Source organism: Mustela putorius, unplaced genomic scaffold (assembly GCF_011764305.1).
Source record: "Mustela putorius furo isolate JIRA1106 unplaced genomic scaffold, ASM1176430v1.1 tig00003845_pilon_pilon_pilon, whole genome shotgun sequence".
NCBI lineage: Eukaryota > Metazoa > Chordata > Mammalia > Carnivora > Mustelidae > Mustela > Mustela putorius.
The window spans coordinates 82997491-83016659 of NW_025421998.1; the positions used below are offsets into that span (position 1 = coordinate 82997491).

General features: G+C 42.0%; 1 protein-coding gene across 1 annotated transcript in view; it reads left to right on the forward strand.

Annotated features, from left to right (window-relative positions):
* Positions 1-19169, forward strand: part of SND1 (staphylococcal nuclease and tudor domain containing 1) — a 411934-nt gene that overhangs the window by 225592 nt on the left and 167173 nt on the right. The window contains exon 14 of the mRNA XM_004741837.3: positions 14190-14262. Coding sequence (XP_004741894.1) covers positions 14190-14262 — 73 coding nt within the window. The remainder of the gene's footprint in view (positions 1-14189; positions 14263-19169) is intronic.

Genomic DNA, 19169 nt, shown 5'->3' on the forward strand with positions numbered 1-19169 from the left:
TTTTCTTTGGGTAAATACTAGTAGTGCCATTGCTAGATCATAGGGTAATTCTATTTTTAACCTTTTGGGAGACCTCCGAACCATTTTCTTTCCCTTTTTTTTTTTTAAGATTTTATTTATGTATTTATTTATTTATCAGAGAGAGAAAGAGTAAGCACAAGCAGGGGGAGCCACAGGCAGAGGGAGATACAGGCTCCCTGCTGAGCAAGAAGCCTAATGTGGGACTTGATCCCAGGACCCTGGGATCATGACCTTAGCCAAGGGCAGATGCTTAACCAACTGAACCACCCAGCAGGTGTCCCTCCATGCTGTTTTCCTGAGTGATCTACCAGTTTGTATTCCCACCAACAATGCAAGAGGGTTCCTCTTTCTCCACATTCTCACCAACACCTGTTGTTTCTTATGTTGATTTTAGCCATTCTAACAGGTGCAAAGTGATATCTCATTATAGTTTTGATTTACATTTCCCTGATGATCAGTGATGTTGAACATCTTTTCGTATGTCTGTTGGCCATGTATATGTCTTCTTCAGAAAAAAAAATGTTTGTTATTTCTGCCCAGTTTTTAGTTAGAGTATTTGTTTTTTGGGTGTTGAGGATAGTGAAATTTCTAACTTTGAGGTTTTAGGAAGAAAACAACCTTTTTAGCACTCATTTTAAGCAGAATCAATGTAACAACATGCTTGTCTATTAAAGCTGTGAGCAGCCTAGAGGTAATTGTGTTGAGCCATTGCCTTCAGACTGGTGGTAGAAAAACTGGCTTCAGGGTCACTGCACTATTGTGGGTTGAGTAAACAGAGAGGAATTAACCACTTCCCCAAGCCTGTGAGGCATTGTCATAGGGCAGTACAGATCTCATAAAGAAGTGGGGGAAATGGCCAGCATGACCTGCAAGTCTTCCTTTAGACAGTATTGTTAGCTGCAGAATGGCAGCCCAGAACCCTCTTTAGATAAAATCCCCCAACAAGGCTAATGAAGATCCGAGAAAGACTGGAACACCCGCCATATGGGAATGGTGGTTCTGTGGCCATGAAAACATGTTTTCAGTTCAGAAGGTACTCTCCCCCCATTTTAAGTGGTGGAATTGATCTCGCTTGAAGCCCGCCTATTTGGGGCAATCTGCTTTTAGTTTGCTTTCTTTCACTTTGAAGCTCTCCATTCCCCATGACATACTCCTCATGTTCCCTTAGCATTCTTACTTGGTTCTGTCACATTATAGCATGTCAAAGATCGTTTTACATGCTTCTGCTGCCCCTTATCCTGCCTGTCTGTTGAATATTATTTGAGTTTAGGGTTGTTTTCCCCTAGCTAGATCAGCTGCTTTTTCCAGTTGAACTCTGCCTTGTAATTTTATGCCCCTGTCGGTGCGGTTCCTCTACCTCCCAGCTTAGTGTCCTCTGCAGATCTCATTAGCGAGTTGTTTACTCCTTTCCTGGGCCCTGAATAGAACCCCTAACCAAGAATGGCTTTGGTGTTGACCCCAAGTCTCTCACTGCATGGACTGTCACTTAACTATCTTTTGATTATCATTCTTCAGCTACTTTTTAATCTTCGGTGATTGTGTACTGAACCAAGCCAATTTGAATTAATTTCCCAAGTACAATTTCTTGAGGTGCTGTATCTAATGCATTAGCAAAGGCCAAATTAATAACATCTGCTATATTCATATCAGTCTTTCACCCTGGAACTCGTTAGGTAAATAATATGTGGGTGAGGGTAACGTAGGGAGGCTGGCACTTTCTTCAGCCCTTCCACATAGGAGTGTTGATTCCCACAGCTTGCTCTGTCCCTGGCCTCTAGAATCCTGCACTTTTTCCCTCTGGTTATCACTAGCGATACCAGCACTGGTGCACATTGCTCTTCCAGTGACTTTGCTTGGCCATTAATCCTTCTAGAGCAACATTGTAAGCTTTGGGGAAAGGGCAGCCTGTAAATGCGGCTGACTTTGTGGGTCAGGGCAGTTGCCTGCCCAGGAGTTGACAAGCTTTCTCGGGGCTCAGTGGCCACTGCTTCCCTCGCAGGGGGCTGTGTTCTCCGCACTCCTCAGACCATAGGACCAGAGCTCCAGGAGTGATGTGTAATGCGCTCACTGGGAAGCCAGGAGAGAGACAGGGAGGAAGGGCCCCAGTTTGAAGTTCGCCTGCTACTCCCGAGTGTCTCCACCTGCCATCCAGAAGCAAGCTGCGACCACCTCTGCAGCTCTGATCAGTGTGCTGACCCTTCAAGGCCCCTTCATTCACGTGCCTTTCTCCTTTTGGGAAACCTTCATTATACCTCCAGGAGCTGACATATTTAGAGGAAAGCACATCTTTTTTTGTTGGAAGGATAAATAAACCCCTAATTCCCAGTAGGTGCCTTCCTTTCCGATTCAGTTGTCTGTCATCAGCTGCCTCCTCCCTCATTACCTTGTGTCCCGGCAAGATAAGGTTTTGTCTTTTTTTTTTTGGCATTTTTGCTGGTACTCTCACACCTTGTTTGTCTCATGGGCTCCATTGAAAAGCCCTTGATTTTGTCCCAGGCTTCTGAGAGTTCCAGTGTGTGTATATCGTGTTTTTAGTGGGGGGAAAACAAAAAAAAAAGGTCTACATGCAGCTGACCTACCCTTTGTGTTGTCACTCCTGAACTCGGTTCCCTCTTTTAGGGGCTTCATACGCACTTCTTTAGGAGTCTGACAGATCATGTCTTTCCTGCACCACCCTAATTTTTCATCCCCATATAGACTTTCCAGCATTTTCCGTTTTTGTTTTATTGCAATATTTCTGAGGCATTTCTAAGATACTGAGTCATTATTGGGAACTTTCGTATCTTCTCTCATACTCTAGCCTGTGTATTTGGCATAAAACTTTCAGTTTAATTTTAAGTAGGCCAGAATATGAATTTCCTTAGCATTCTAAGAGGTCTTCCAAGTGGGGTTTTGTTGGGCTTGCTGTGGGCACTGAGGAAGAGCTGGTAATGCTTGGAGCCAGATCAAAGCCTGGCCGTGTGCCTTGTTTTCCTTGGACATCCAGACCCAGGGGATATCATCTGTGTGCATTCTCCTGCAGCTACCAGTAACTTGATTTTAAAATGTAATATTTTAAAATTTCTTAGAAACTGTTAGAATCTGTGGCTTGTTGCAGGAAAACACAGAAGTTATGTTAGCTCAGTGTTGGGGCTTGATTCCTTTAAGGCACCTCTTAATTCTAAGACTTTGTCTTTTCAACATAAGGATGTATATAGTCAGAAAAGAAATTGATGCCCCAGCTTGACTGTGGGAAAGCAATTGCATCGAACAATCTAGTGTCTGAGCAGATTTAAATGAATTTAGATTCATTCTGGACATATATAATGAGGTAAGGATTATCTCATGAGAAGAGAAAAGGGCAGACTCTCCCTTATCTTTTTGTGTGGATCCACTTTCTAACCAGGCACACCGCAGATTCAGAAAACTGGTAGTGTCCTGCATCTTTGAAAGGCAAGCAGAAGTCTTTCCCCATCTCAGCTCTGCCTGGGGCTCCCTGTCTTTCCGGGCTCCACAGGGATGTGTGTTCCTCATGAAACAAACCTTGCAACATCTCCTTTCTTTAAAAACAAACAACTAGTGCTCCTGCCTTGGTGACCTATGTACCTCTAATCTCCAAACCCATAAACACCAGTCCTTGATTAAAATCCTATCAGATGTCTCTTGCTTTTACCTACTTGGGCAGGCATCTCTCTGCTGGAACCTCTAGGAAATCTGTGCAGGCTTTGATGGGGAGGCTAGAACTTGCTCTTTCCTAGGCAGATATCAGTACTCATTATTAAGAGGGAAACTGAAGTAACATTCTCTCTTGGTGATGTAGTTGTTGGGGGCCAAGGTGGGCTTACCATTTCCATGCATTTGTAGCAGTGAATTGTAAGTGTATTTTGCATTTCCACTGAAATGCTTTCAGTACCACTGGGAAAGAAGTGCTTTTGGTCTCCTACTCTTCGTGTAGCCAGAGCAGCTCCACTTTTTTCTGATTTGTAGATATTTTTCCACAAGATTTCAGTAGGTGAAAAAAAAATCGTTTAAAGCTGTTTCTTCAAAAAAATACAGAACTTTTGGATAAGGTCCCTCCTCTCTGTATCTTTAATTGTCATTTGTAATACTGGTTATGAACCAAATGTGAAGACTTCCTCACCAGCACTTTCCATTGCTAAGTTAAGGGATTCTCAAATGGAAGAGCTCAGCACTACTGGTTTGACTATTGGTTCTGATTTGTTAAATGTCTTAATAAAAAGCAAGTTTCATCGGTGTATACCTATGCAGGGAGGAAACGGGGATTTGAACTTGAGTATGTGTTTTGAAAATTTAAAACTAATATATCTTATCACAGTGTATAGATTACATGAGTTAACTGGTTCTCTAAGAAAACAGACATTCCTCTTCTGGGAATAGTTGTTGAAGGCAGGTTTATCTTGCATGTGATGGCTTTGCATTCATTTCTTTTCTCCATTCTCATTTTCTTGAGTGTATCCTGGGTCCCAGACATTGGGGATAATAGTAATGAAGAAAAAAGATAATAGACTCAAGCCTTACAAAGCATGTAATCTCAGAGGGACCGACATTAAATAATTTTAATAGTACCTCTGGAAATTGTGATTTTTTTCCCTATTTCTTCGCTTTTCCTCCTGTTTTCTTACCCCCTCCTCCTTTTTCCCTTTCCATTATTAACACTGCCTGCCTTACATCTTTTTTTATCCCGTCTCTCATTTCTATTAAATTTTCCCATGAGAGCATTTCCCTGAAATTCATCTCTTCTATCCGGCCTCTGTTCTTACCTTCTCAATAGTTTAATGGTACAGCTTTAAATAAACCAAGATTTCTCACTTTCAGTCTAATGACCTCAAGTGAAATTTCTCTTTGAGTAAAACTAAGTCCTACTGAATATTTTGAAAAACAGCTTTGATTGGAAGTTTTCCTCTTTCCTTTACTGTTCAGTTGTAGAATTCTGTAACCCTGGGGTGCTGTTGGGTTTTTAACCCCAGTGTGCTGCAAAGCTGGCACTGGGTGAATGGTCTTCTGCCCTCTCAGCTGCATCACATCATGCCAGCACAGGTTGGAGGCCAGCACAGAAAAAGGAAGCTGTTCTTTCTCTTCAGTATCCTCATGGCTTCCTTTCCTTTTTAACCCTGAAAGTGTACACCCCGCTACATTTTGGGTTTGTAGTTATGTGTCGTGGTCATGAGGTTGTTAATGGGATTCAGCACATGTCAGTAGGGCAGGGCAAGGGGGGGGTTCACTCTTGAGCAGTAGGGTAGATCAGCTATTGCAAGTGGATGTGATAACAGGAAAATGCATTAAAAGAGCTGGTGTGGGGAAGTGATTTGACGATACAGCTGAATGTGGGGAAATTTAGCTTTTCCCTTTCTTCAGAAAAGATGATGCACTCAACATCCAAATAGCAGTAATCAATCTGCATTTAAAGCAACACAAATGGCCACTTCTGGAGAGCTGCATGTCTCCGGTTCCAGATAGTTTTCTCCTTCAGGGTATTAAGAGGATCTGCTCACTCTCTTTATCCTATCCTTCTCTTCCCTCCCTACTCCCATTCCTTCTAGTAGAACTCAGGCTATGAGATGTATCTTGATTACCAGTGTGAGGGTTTGGGGTACAGATGGAGCCCATTAGGTTTTTCTACTAAGTTGTACACAGAGCCATGGGTGGTTTACAGGTCCTGGTCAAATAATGAACTCGTGATAAATCTTCCTCGCCCAATCTTTTCTGTAATCGTTGGTCTGCTCTGGTTATATTCATTCAGATCTAGAGTTAGCCTTCCAGATCATCTGGTTTGTCTGCATATACCACAGAGCAGTTTATCCTCCTCACTGTTCTCTTGGCTAAGAAGCACTGCTTTCTTAACACCACGCCTGAATATTTGGTTTCAAAATTTTTTCAAATGTATTTTAAAATAACATTTGAAGATAATCATACTGGAAATGTAATTTTAATCCAAAATGAATTGTAACAGCAAAGTGAGAACACTTGATCTTGACCATAGTCTCTTTTAAACATCTTACAAGTTGACTCCCTAAACCATTGGTTCTCAAAAGTATGATCCTCCAATCAGCGATGTCATTGTTACTTGGGAACTTGTTAGAAATGTAAACCCACAGCCCCCCGGCCCCCCACTGCCCCCCACCTGAGACCTACTGAATCAGAAGCCCTGGAGTTGAATCATGTCAATCTCTTTTAACACATACTTCAAGTAATTTTGATACACACTAAAATTTGAGAACCACTGCCCAGCTCCTGACCACTGTAAAACGAATCGAAATAGGTATCCTTTTATGGAAGATTAATAATCTTTATTATAATTGGAATTAAGATCATGGTTCTAAGAAATAGAGAACAAGCCAGGGAACGGAGAACCTTTGGATTTCTTTGACTTTGCTACCTAGTAGGGCTTTCCCCGTGATCACAGCCATGCTTGTTTCCCACCAAGGCAATTGAATAGCTGCTTCTTCCCGTTGACTCTTGTCTCTCTCCCCTTCCTCATACTTGTCATTCATGGCTCCTAAGTTTGATTCCTTCTGAGTAGCCTCTACCAGCTTTTGGCTAATTTAATATGAAGTCATCTTGAGGGTTGCTGTGCTTACTTGATTTGGCTCATCTGCAATGTCAGGTGGTTGAGTGGGTTGGAGAGCTGAGTCTCTATTACTGACATCCCTATCCTACTTTTTTTCTAATCCTTCGAAGTCTCTCAGGATGACTGTAGTTCAAATAATTAATCACTGATACATCGATGTGCAGAATTTTATAGCTGCTTGTGAAGAGGAAATCCTCTTCATAGCTTTCTTTCATTTGCAGGATTCTTTGCATCTAAATTTCTTATAAACTCTCTCATGCACTTCTGTTTTATCCTAAGCTGCCCTTGACTCTCCCCCTCCAGCTTTGGGCACAGAAGTTGAGAAGGATTATTTCCCATTCCTCTTGCTTTTGCATCAAGTTCAAAGAGGTAAATCTCTAGTGGAATGGCAATGAATCTTTTCTAGTAGGTCCCCGTAAATGTAGCTCACATTGGAAAAACCATTTTCTAAACAGTGAGTCTGCTGCTTTTCACTCAGTCAAAAGATACATTAAAACTTTCTCTTATTTGTTCATATTCCAGTGACAAATATTTCATCAGGTGCATTGGGGATAAAAACAAACACATGGTTTCATGGGGATTTGGATGAGCAATTAAATCATTACAAATATAGTTTGTAAGAGTGGAGATATATGTAGGTATCTTGATGCATAGGGAAGAAGCACCTAAATCACAGCCTGATCCCCTGAGTCCATGAGGCAAGGCACATTTTGCTGGTTCATCTTAGAAAAGGGAGACAGAAACCGGAATCAGTGTGCATTGCCCTATGACACAGCAGTTCCACTTTTCTGAATTTATCCTAAGGAGTAATTAGGGAAGCATCCAACAGTTTATTTAAAAGTTATTCCTCATGGCATTATTTATAATAGTATTCTGTTCACATCAACTTCTAGCGGTAAGTGATTGATCAAGTTACGGAGCTTGCATCCATGTGATGGATTTATCTTCAGCTATTAGAATGATGTAAAAATTAATAACATAAGGAAGCATTCATTTAATTATCATTGCTAGCAGAAAAAAAGATACTACAGAACTATTCCGCAGTTTTCTTAAAGTATAGGTGGACGGCTGTATGTGTATAAGTGCTTAGAAATTCTGTTAGTGAGGCTTCAGAATAAAATCATGGGTCATTGTTTCACCACTATTTCTTCTTCTTTTTTAAAAATTTTATTTATTTGAGAGAGAGAGAGAGATTGAGAGAACGAGTAGGAGGAGGGGCAGAAAGAGAAGCAGACTCCTTGCAGAGCAGGGAGCCCGACATGTAACTCCATCCCAGGACTCTGGGATCATAACCTGAGCCGAAGACAGGTGCTTAACCAACCATGCCACCCAGGCATGTGTTTTTTGTTGTTGTTTTTGCTTTTGGGTTTTTTTTTTTTTTTTTTTTCTGATGACCATGTATTGTCTTTGTGTTCAAAACATGGATAATTATAAAAAACAAGGTCATTGGGGCTATCGTTGCTTCCGATCTCACCTTTCTTGAGGCCTTGTCCTCTCAAAAAGGCTTTAGACTACACAGCAATGATAGTCCTTTGGTCCTAATCTGGGCCAGTGAAGTTTACTTGTGTTTCCCATCAATCTAGCAGTGGGGTACTTCTTTCCTAGTAGTTGTCTGCCATAGAGCTCACAATCTGTCCTGCCCTCCCCCCCACATTCACCCTTTCCTAAACACTGCTGATGTGTTGTCACACCTGGCACAATAGCACGTGTCTTGGTTTCTTATATTAGTTTTAGATGGGATGATGGCTTAGGGTTCTTTGTTAATTTGCTTTATTGCCTCATAATACCTATCTGACTCATTAGTCCACCTACCTTCCCTTGACCGTAGGATTCATTTTCTCATTTCCAGTCCATCTTTTCTGTCTTCCTTATCAGTAATTCTGATTTCATTGAAAATCCAGCTGCACAATCTTAGCATCCCCATCTACCATTGTGCACCTGTGCCTGCTCTGTATCTGACTTTCTGAGCATCGGGACCCTATTGCTTCCTCCAGCTGCCAAGGAACCGGTAGAAGGGCCGAAGGGATTGCTTATTGCTGCTGTGTTTCATTGATATCTATATTTGGTTCATGCTGAAACACTGTATTCATCAATGTGACCTGAAACACAATGAGAGGTACTTTAGAAGTTTAGCAAGTTATTTACTCTTTATTCTGTTTTTTAACCTTTTCTTTGGTTTTCCTTTCCCCTCAGTCATCTATCCTGTGCTGTCTAGTAGGAGTTCCATATTATCCTGCCACTTTGTTCTGTTTTGTTGTTTATTTCATTGGTGGTCAAAGCTTTGCCCCCACTCCCTGCCATTCCTGTTGTTGCCCATCTCCTTTAGTCCTTAACGTATGTCTACTTCTGCTCAGAGGCCAGGCTCTATGCTCCTCTGCTTTGCACCATCCCAAATAGCAAAACCAAGGTGCCTAAGAACTGGAGCATAGATCATGAAACTGTATCCAAGAGAGCCAGCAAGCCCCACTCTCCTGTGCTGCAGACACTTGGGCATTACCCGTGTCTCCAGTCGGAAGTATTTTCAGCATTCCGCATTAGTCTGTCTCGTCATTTGCCCAACTTTACTTGGCATACCATTATCGAACCAGATGACCCTGAGTTATAGAACTTAGGTGAACATAGCTTCTGTGTTAAACACCATAATAAATATTAAGGACAGAATCCTAACCCTCAAAGACTCTACCTATAAGAAATAAAGAGTAACATGTAGTGAACTTTGAAAGTAGTGCATTACATTTCATAATTGCCTGCTGAACTGAATGATACACAAACACTGACATATAGGTGAAAGAAAATGATTATATATATGAGAATATGATTTTGCTATCATTTCAAAGTATAGTTCATAGAGACGTCCAGCATACAAACTGCAGTCTACCTATGACCCCAGGTTAAGTATTCCTGAAATGATCACTGATATGATTGTGGTGAGGTTGTTGCTGTGGATACACTATGACTCTTTTCATTCTATAGTTTGCACCGGGCTAGGCACCTGTAATGAATAACTTACGCAGAGGTCACATGGAGACAGTGGGCCTAGTTGGATTGAAAGGAGCAATATGGAAATTATGTGAGGACATAAATTGGGACCATATGGTAGAGGCCCATGAAAACCAAGCATTGTATATTTCACTTGATGTCACAGGCTGATGGTCTTTGTTTTGGGTATAAAAGTAGGTCAACAAAATAACAGATTTTTATGGATAAGTCATGCAACAGCATGTGCAGTGTCAAATCAACGTGATGTGCAGTATCAAAAGGGATTGAGTGAGTTTAATTAAAAACTTCCTGATGTTATCTTGAAATAACCTGGGGAGGGCCTGGCCCAGTAGAGTTACCAGAAGGCCACATGAATACAGTTAGGAAGGGAGAAAATATTGGATGTAGGTGATGAAACAGAAGCAATTAAGGGACATTTTGGTTCCTAGATACAAGAAAGTATTGTTAAGTGGAAATTGTGGATTCAGGATCTCCGACCTCAGCTCTACATCCTCCCTTGCCTCTCACCCCGTATGCAACTTCTGCTTTCCATCACTTGGCTTTCTTTAGATCTCTTTAGTGTATGAAAGTAGTTCTTATGAAACCCTGTTGGAAGCTCCTATTCCCCCCCAAAATTCCCATGGGTGATTCTGTCATTTTAGGGTAGTTTATAGATAACTCCCAGGATCCCAAGTGTGAAGCTCACCTACATCCCCAGGGTAAGAATTCCTGATCACTGTTCTATGATTGGGCCAGGTTGGATCTAACTATAAAGCCTTAGGCTTTCTTTGTAATCGCTCAAAAGTAAATATTGAGAATAACAATTTACCATCACTGAATTGGATTTAAGACCGTGGCCTAAAATATAATAATAAAAATTGAAAGATAAATCTAAAAAAAAGACTACGGTATGTTCGTTGGCACAAGATGAACTGTTGTACATTAATGGTGCCTTGGAGAAGCTTGGTCCTTAGGTTTTACTGCCTGAGCAAGGGACCTTAAATCCTTAGAGCAAACTCTATTCCTTGGCATTGAGAATGCAAAGATTCTAGTCCTGTGGTGTTGAGGCAGTGGAGGTAATCTCGTGTAAACAGTGTTCTTACCTGTCTTTGCAAAGTTCATGTTTTAACTTCAATTGGGGAGACAGTAGCATTCCATACATGACAGTTTCAAACTTTAAAGAGAGAAAAGTGTTTTCCAGTGATTGGAATGGTATTCCTTTCCCACACAGTGGCTTCTAGATGCTTCTAGAAGTAACGTAGAAAGCTGAGTTTTTATCCTTCTTCTGCCCTGTTACCCCTTTGTGTATTTAGGTGGACATATACTCACTTTTCCTGTCTGGTGGTGATTTCGGTCCATTATTGACACCTCTTGACTTTGCCATCTTTACACAGCTGCTTCCTGGAGACGAAGGTTCTGAGAGAAGCAGGCTGTGTTCTGCCCCACTGCTTCCTTTCTCCTGGCTGGCCTGAGCACCAGCCTGCTTTTGTGAGAAAGCAGCTATTAAGCAGACACAGCAGGAGAAGTTTAGAAGTCAGGAGTTTCATTCCTTGCCTAATGAAAAAGGATGTTGAGCTGTGGTTGCAGCCTGCAGGGAGGGGAGGGAGTGTGGGGAGGGGGGGTCAGGTATTTGCTCTGTGGTGCGGGTGTCAGTGGAAGCACACTGCTACCTGACTGGCCTCCCAGGCCTCCCAGATTCCCAAACCCAGGGAAACATGGTTACATAAAATGCAGGGGCCCCCACTGAGAAGTAGTGACAAAGCAGCAGACTTTGGATCTCCACTTTATTTACCATTTATACAACAGTTAGTAGGCAGTCATGTTACATATCCTTAGAGTCCTGGAACAAGATGTATATTCTATTTCCTTTGGCAAAGAACGACAGCAAGCCTGCCACTCTTGGTGCTCGCTCCTTTCCTCTTCGAGCTAAATGCATGGATTTCTATACTGGGTACTTCCCCCAGATACTCTCTTGAGAAGAAGCTGTTGCTGTGGCATCAGCCTTGCTTCAGGCCGAGGGAGGTTTTTCGGAGATGCCTCCCAGGTCATTTCTGCAGCAGTTTGGGAACCACAGCCAAAGCAACCTCAGCACAGGGAAGGAGACCCACGCTGAATTAGACCGTGTAGCCAATTTCTCAGAGAACCCTCATACCCAGCCGCTGGGGTCCGGTGTATCACTTAGCCTTTAGAGCACTTCCTAGGTGGACATTATTTTATGTAGTGTGTATAAATTATTCTTTCAATTTTTTCTGTTTTCTTAAGAACAGTGAGAACTGTTCATCTGCTTAGATATTGTGATAATAAAATACTTCTTTCTTGCTGCTTCTTGAATGTGTCTGAAATTGATCTAATTTATCAGTCCTAAGTATGAAAAGATAAAGTGTTTGAAGGTTTTTCCAAATTTAATGCCTATATGCAAATAAATGACTGATAAAGTATCCTTTTTAGAAACAAGGTAGAGCATGAAGAAGTTTTTCTTTTTCTCAAAAAATTTTTATTAAGGCTTAATTCTAAAGAATTTTGGTTTTTAATTCATGTTTTCTGGTTTTAGGGTATTATTTTTTCTCCCTTAAGCATGCTTAATCTTGGCTAAGTCTTGGATTTCTGCTCTGGGCACAGAGCTGCTTTGGGGTCACTAAAAGAAAGCAGAATTTTAGTTTATCACCTCGCTGCGTTTGCCTCAAGAACCTTTGTTTTCTGACTTACTGCTCAGGGCCTGTTCTTTTTTCCCTGTAGTTTATGAGATGCTCTCCAGGTCCCAGGAAAGGCCACAAGTTCAGCAGTGCTGTCACATGAACCCATCTGTTTATAGGGCAGGTCCGTTTATTTTGGTTGTCCTTGTTGTTAGAAGAAGATAAGGTTGTAGGCATTTCAGGTCCCCAGAGGACCTGCAGGAGGCTTAGCAGGCCTCGCCTTGGAGGAAGGTAAGTTACAGTCAGGGCTGCTCACCTCACAGAGGCTTCTTGTTCTCAAGGCTGCTCCTTCGAGTTTATGGTAGCAAAATGAGGAGAGCCTGTTGGTGGCACAGGATGTAGGCCTGGCCAGGGTAGAAGAGTCAGGTCTGTTGCGGGCTTCCACCCATTGGTTTTCCATAGAAGTCATCTTTCCATCCTCTGCCATTAGTTTGTAAATGCCAAGGTAATAGCAGCATACCGTGAGAACTAGCCCTAGTCTCTGATTTTTAACACATTCCCTGAATAATAAATCAGTGGACTAAATTGTAAATGGAGAATTCTGACCCACTTGCAATTTCTAAGGCTAAAGGCCTTGATTTGAATTCGGGAAGAACCATGGGAATTCAAGAAATTCTGAACTGCTTTATCAGTTAGCAGCGCAGATCAGAGTGACTGTTTGGCTTTGTTTTTCTTATTAAACATCCGTACTTTCATTTCTTACCCTTGTCATGGAATAGAAAGTAGACAGTAAATTATTGCTGAATAGAAGGTGTTTCAGATTAGTTGAGTGAGAGATATCCCAAGCATATAAGAAGGAGGACTGTAACACTTTGCACTGGTACAGTCCATTTGGTATACCACTCCATTTGGTATATGTGAGTTTGATTTAGAAAGTTAGGACCTGAAAGTAAGCCCTGCAGAGTAGTGGCCTCTACTTCTGACCATTAATAAGTAAGAGCATGAGCGCGCTATGGTAGAAGTGTGGCTACTGCTGTGAGGTGTGAGGGTCCAACATACTGGTCCTGGTCTGGGCAATTTTCTTTACACTTTGTCTGGAATTCAGAAACTCTCCAAAGGCTAGACAGGAGAGTGGGTACACCCCTGAATCTCTGTTTTTCATTCTCTAAACTCAAATATGTTCCTTGCTTTGGTCTGCAGTGTGGCGGCACATGGGAAGGTCTTACCTTGCGGTGTAGTGACTTGGTGAATTACCGATCAGTTGTATTCTCCTGTCCTTTATTGTTAGGGGAGTGATCACACGCACTGATGCTGCTTAGGGGATTAGGAGATAAAAGATGGGAGACTGGAGCAAACCAACCAGTGATCAGATGTGTGACAGAGTTCCCCCAAATCCCTTGCTAAATCCACTGTGGCTATAACCTGAAACTGATTTAAAATGAAGCTTAATGTCAGTTACGTGGTTTTTGCTAATTTTTTCCCCACTCTTAAAAATGACTTTTCCGTATAGTGTTTCTTCATTCAGGACAACTTATCTTTTTACCTAGGAGGAACTTATTTCCATTAGAATTGGAACACTAGCTGCATATTTTGCATTTAAAATGTTTCATGTGATTAAAAGCAGAAAAGAAACATTATTACTTCTGTTTCTTAGGAGTGTGCTCTTCCAACTGATTCTTCTTTTGTGCTTGGAACAATGCCTTTAATTTGGAAACAAGTTCTGGAGCTCTCTCTGATTACCAGGCACACTGTTAGCTGAAACTAGCAGCCTAGTACTCAGTCCTGGGCTTAGAAGAACAGGCTTGTCTTCTCCCCTCTACCGAATGCTCCTGCAGAGACTGGCTACTCAGAAGTGTGCAGTGTGACTTGTGTAATGACAGTGTGACTTGTGCAATTTGAACGACCTCTCTTCTCACCCCTTTCCCATCCTCCCACCCCTTCCTAATGTAATTTGTATATTAATTAGGTTTTTTCTTCTTCCTTTACAGAGCTATTAAGAATGGCAAAGGATTGCACAGCAAGAAGGAAGTGCCTATCCACCGTGTCGCAGACATATCTGGGGTGAGTTGTGTCCCTGAATAGAGCTGTGTGGCTCAGAGGTGCCAGGAGCTTGGCTGCTTATTCACCAAAGGACTTAAGCTTATGTGTTTTCTATAACTCGTTTGTTTTCAGACACAGAATGTGAATTTTTCTAGGGCTACTGCTTATACATCTATGGAGATCCTGTTTTATATTCTGAGAAAGCAGAATTCAAACTAGGGCATAAAACCTCCTCCTGTCTCTTCACCTGAACTGTTAACTGTCCTGCTTTTCCATTCTTTCATTATAAGGAGTTAGAGATACTTCTTCCCAATCATAGTAAGAAAAAATTACCTTCTTTTTAAATCCCTGTTTGGTTATCACTGTGATTAGTAAGTCTTAATGGAGAAAGGTCAAGTGTAGATTTTAGGACAACCTTAAAAATTAGTGGCTTCTTTTTCCTCAGGTCATCTCTGAGGGAGAGGCATGCACCCACCCTGTGAGCTAATACATACAGAGGATGTAGAGGAATAGAAGGTGCAAATATTTCTGAGCCCCCAAAGGGGTGTGTCCGAATGACAGCTGAGTGCATAGGACTTTACCCATGTATATTTCGGATTTCTTGGCTGAAGACAATACCTGTGTCAGTTAAGAAGGTTTATTCATTTATTCAGCAAGTATTTGAGTGCTTACTGTGCCTGAACTGCTCTAGGCACTAAGAATGTAACAGTGAACCAAACTGATAAAAATTCTTGCATGCAGGTGGGCAGGGGAAGTGACAGTGTTGGGCAGCAGCAATTGCTGCAAAGAGAGACAGAACCAACCAAGGGGAGAGTGAGCCGCCAAGGTGTTGTTTTGATCCCGGGCCCAGAGAAGGCTTGTTGGCTCCTCAGTTTACCCTCTGTTCCTGGGACACACACCATCCATCTCAACTCCATAGTAACTTATGGTTAAGGAGGGGATTCAGGCCATGTGTAAGGGGGACCACATTGCCTTGGGGAGATGACTGAGAAAGGGCTAGTAAATCTTAGCTTTTGGAGATTCAGGGAGCTTGCCTTGGTCACCCAAAAGAAAATGCTTCTATAAACAAAAGCTTCTAGAGCTCAGTCTAGCCCACAGCAGTGACGGATTAGAGTGTATTATCTTCTTGTTATGTTGTGTTCCCAAGCCTAGCTGAGACTTTGCTTATTGTTCCTTGTGATTGCTTATTATAAATGTGTCTGGCCAGCTGTCCCTTGCCCAGGTATAGCGGTACCGTGTTCATTTGAAGCAATGGGATTCTGTTGAGCTTTTCTTACTCTGACCCATCACTTCAGTCTACAGATTAGTGTTCCCTACATTGAGTGGACTTTTGTCAAAAAGTCATGCCTCTGTTTAATGAGTGAGGTACATTGATACACATTCTTTGTAGCTAAGATTCCTCTGAGGCCCAGAAACCTATTGCCAATGGCCCTTGAGCCCCAGGTGACCAAGATGGATGTGCTAGGGCTCCTCGTTAACAGGTGGGACTCCTGGCTTGCTGGCAATAGGCCTGATTTCCCTCTGGTTTACCTTGTCCTGTTATCGTTGACATATGTGATCATTGCTGCGTTTGTCTCCTGTGCAATTATCTACAATATTTTCTTTAATATTCTTTTGTCAAAGATGGTGGAGTAATCAAAGGGCAAGTCTTTGGCTGTTCAACTGGAGGTAGAAGAAAGTTGTAAATAACTGTTTTGGAAAATAAAACATTGATGACTCCACACTGGGGCCAGATGTGCCCATCCAAAAACTTACGTCAAGTCTGCATTCCAGGGCCTTCTAGAGGCTGAATTAAACCTTGGGGATAATGGGATGCCTTTTGGCGTGTGGAGTTTGTGCTTTTGCTCAGACTTCCCATTGCCAGGGAGGGGAAGACCTCAGCAGGTTTTTGAATGGAGGCCCCCTCACCTTGGGGCTGGGCTTCTGGCACCTACCAACCTCGCTTCCTAATGCTCTATTGCTGTCTTTGAATCTCCCACTTACGCCTTGATGTGTTTTGGTGTTGTCTTTTATTCCTTTTTGCAGCAATGATCTTTATGAAACTTATTTTCAATTTTTTTCTTCCTATTTTTCTCTCCTCCTTCCCCAGCTATAGCTCATTTTCATACATTTCTTTATTCTCCTTTCTGTCTTGATTTTGGAGAATTGGTTTGCTCTTCTGGTATTTAAAAATACATGTGAGTTAAATCTCCCTCAGTTATCACATAAATAAACAAGGAAAGCTTGAACAAGTGGGAGAGAGAAAGTGAAAAAGCTGTTCCATTTAAATAGATGTCAGAGTGACCTTGTCTACCTCCATCACACATGATTCAGCTCCTCAGGCTCTCTCTCTTTTTTTTTTTTTTTTTAAGTGCCCTCTGTAATAGAAGAACTTTGTCTCCCTGCTTCTAACCCCCGCTTCTTTCTGTCACACTGTTGTGTTAAGTATGTGTGTGTTGGGCTCCCTTGTGCCGTTTATGGCTTTTTGGCTTCTTGCAGCATTCTGGCAATGTTACTGTCCAGGGGACAGGTGAGTGTGTGGGATCAGACAGGCAAATCATTTAACAGGCAGATGAAGACCAAATACCCCCAATAAGAACAATGAAATACACACATTCATAATGGATTTATAAAACTTTCTGAGTCTTCTTTCTTTCTTTCTTTCTTTCTTTCTTTCTTTCTTTCTTTCTTTCTTTCTTAACTGGGTCTTTCCCCAGTTCATTGTTCCTCCTGTCGGGTGTAGGTCATGATAAATGGAAGTGTTTGTTGAGCTGATGGGATATGCAATATGTGGCCAGAATAACTTAGTGTAGACCAGTATTTATGCATAATGCCTCTTGTCATCCCAATATATGTCCTTGGAATAAAAAGAAAAGACATAAGAAGAAAAGAAAAGAGATCACACTTTGGTCTCCTAAACACACTCAAGAAATATGCTATATAGAAGATCTTATGTCGTGGATGTAATTTGTTCTAGGCTTAATGGCCTAGAACAACGTTTAGGGTTTGAGTCTCTTCCCATTGTCCATATCTCCTCTCTTAGGGTTGAGTCTCTTCCCATTGTCCATATCTCTTCAAAGATGATTTCACTGTGTAAAGGTCAAGAGTGCCTTAAAAGGCCTGGTGTGGAGCCTTAGCAAGTGTTAAGGCCTGCATGGCTGACTTCTGTGTTAGGAAGGGAGTGTATCCCAGCACAGGAGATAGAGGAAGAGCACCTGCTTTGGGAAGAGAGGGAGAGGCTAGCCTCTGGGCAGTGGAACAGGGAGGCCTTTTCATATACATTCATTGGCTTCCCGGGACTGGACTGGATGTATGGGTTACTCGACATGTGTTTTCGCTTTGTGTTCGGCTCTGCCATTAAAGCCTATGGTACCACGTCCCATATTGTCAGCTTCTGACAGGTTTTGATTTTTCAGAAATGTTGTTAGCTCCCAACTTTTGGGTGGTTCTTTTCTCTGTTGTTTTCTTGTTAACATAGATGATTTTTGCCACTGGTTTCCGCTGAATGTGGTGTTTTCCATAAAGCATTTGTGTGTAACACCGACCGAGTGGACCCCACCTTTCGAATAGGGGTTTGGTAACCCTGGCTTTTCTGCATCTTCTGCATCTGTTCTCAGGGTAACCACTAAGGAAAAAAGTACTGCCAGTCTGGTGATTTGGATCCTGAAGAAGTTAATAATTTCCTTTATTTCTGATTTTTCAAGGTGAAGAGATTGGAATATTTTTAGTACTGGTCATTGTTTGTCTTTTCTATAATCATCTGGTTTCCCTTTAGGCCAGGGTGTTCCTATGAATTTGAAACCAACTAAGATTTTGACAGACTTGGCACTAGATCTGATTTGATTTGGAGGATGGTTCTGTGGTGACTGCTTCACTAAATAGATTCACATTTTTATTCTTAGCGGGGTTTGTTTTTCCTCGATCCAGTCTCCACTCCCTCCCTCACCGGCAAACAAAAGTTGGAATGTGCGCAAACAAAAGTTGGAATGTGCGTGTCAGTGGAATATAAGGCTGTTTCTTATCTTGGGTTTATTATTGTTTTTGCTGTAGTCTGTTCTGTAATAAATACGATCTCCTGCAGATATAGAATGTAAAACAGGCAATAAAATGGGGCTGGTGCGTGGCTTACTGTTCTGGTAAATCAGACAAATCAATTACTGTTCTGAGGAGCTGCCCACTCCTCAGGTTGCAGCCGGCACGGGCTGACTTCTTCCTGTGCCCCCTCCACTCCTTCCTTTTCTGTTGGTGCGTGAGTAGTACTCAGTGAGTCACACTATCTGTTTTACTCTTCCCCTATTGCCCGTTGTGTCTGTTCTTTCTTTCCTGGTGTGTGAGGAGTTAGAGACTTTGTTTGTTGCCAGCAGTGCAAGAGGACAGAGCCAGGGCCAACAGCCTGTCCTGTCTACTCATGCTTCTTTAGGTCCCTCAGATGGAGTTTCCCTTGTCTGAACATCTCTGCCACTTCGTGATACAGAGTTGTGCAGCTCCTCTGTTTTGTTTTTTGTTTGTTTGTTTTTTGAGTTTTGGGTGTGTGTTTTTTTTTTTTTAAGATTTTAGTTATTTATTTGACAGAGAGATAGAGATCACAAATAGGCAGAGAGGCAGACAGAGGGAGAGGAAGAAGCAGGCTCTACGCTGATCAGGGATCCTGATGTGGGGCTTGATCCCAGGATCCTGGGATCAAGACCTGAGCTGAAGGCAACTGCTTAACCAACTGAGCCACCCAGGCACCCCAGCTCCTCTATTAATTCTGCTGCTGCTTGCTTTCCTTCCTTGCCGTCAATAAATCCCTGTGTCATCTTTTCTGTTCACTGCTGCTGTGTTCACTTGGACTTTGGTTCCTTGCTCTTGTTACATGGGAACTTTCTCGTAACCTCTCCATGATGATTTTATTGGACATGTGTAGTATTATTGCTAAGAATTTCCTTAAAGCAGAGCTTGGAGTGATC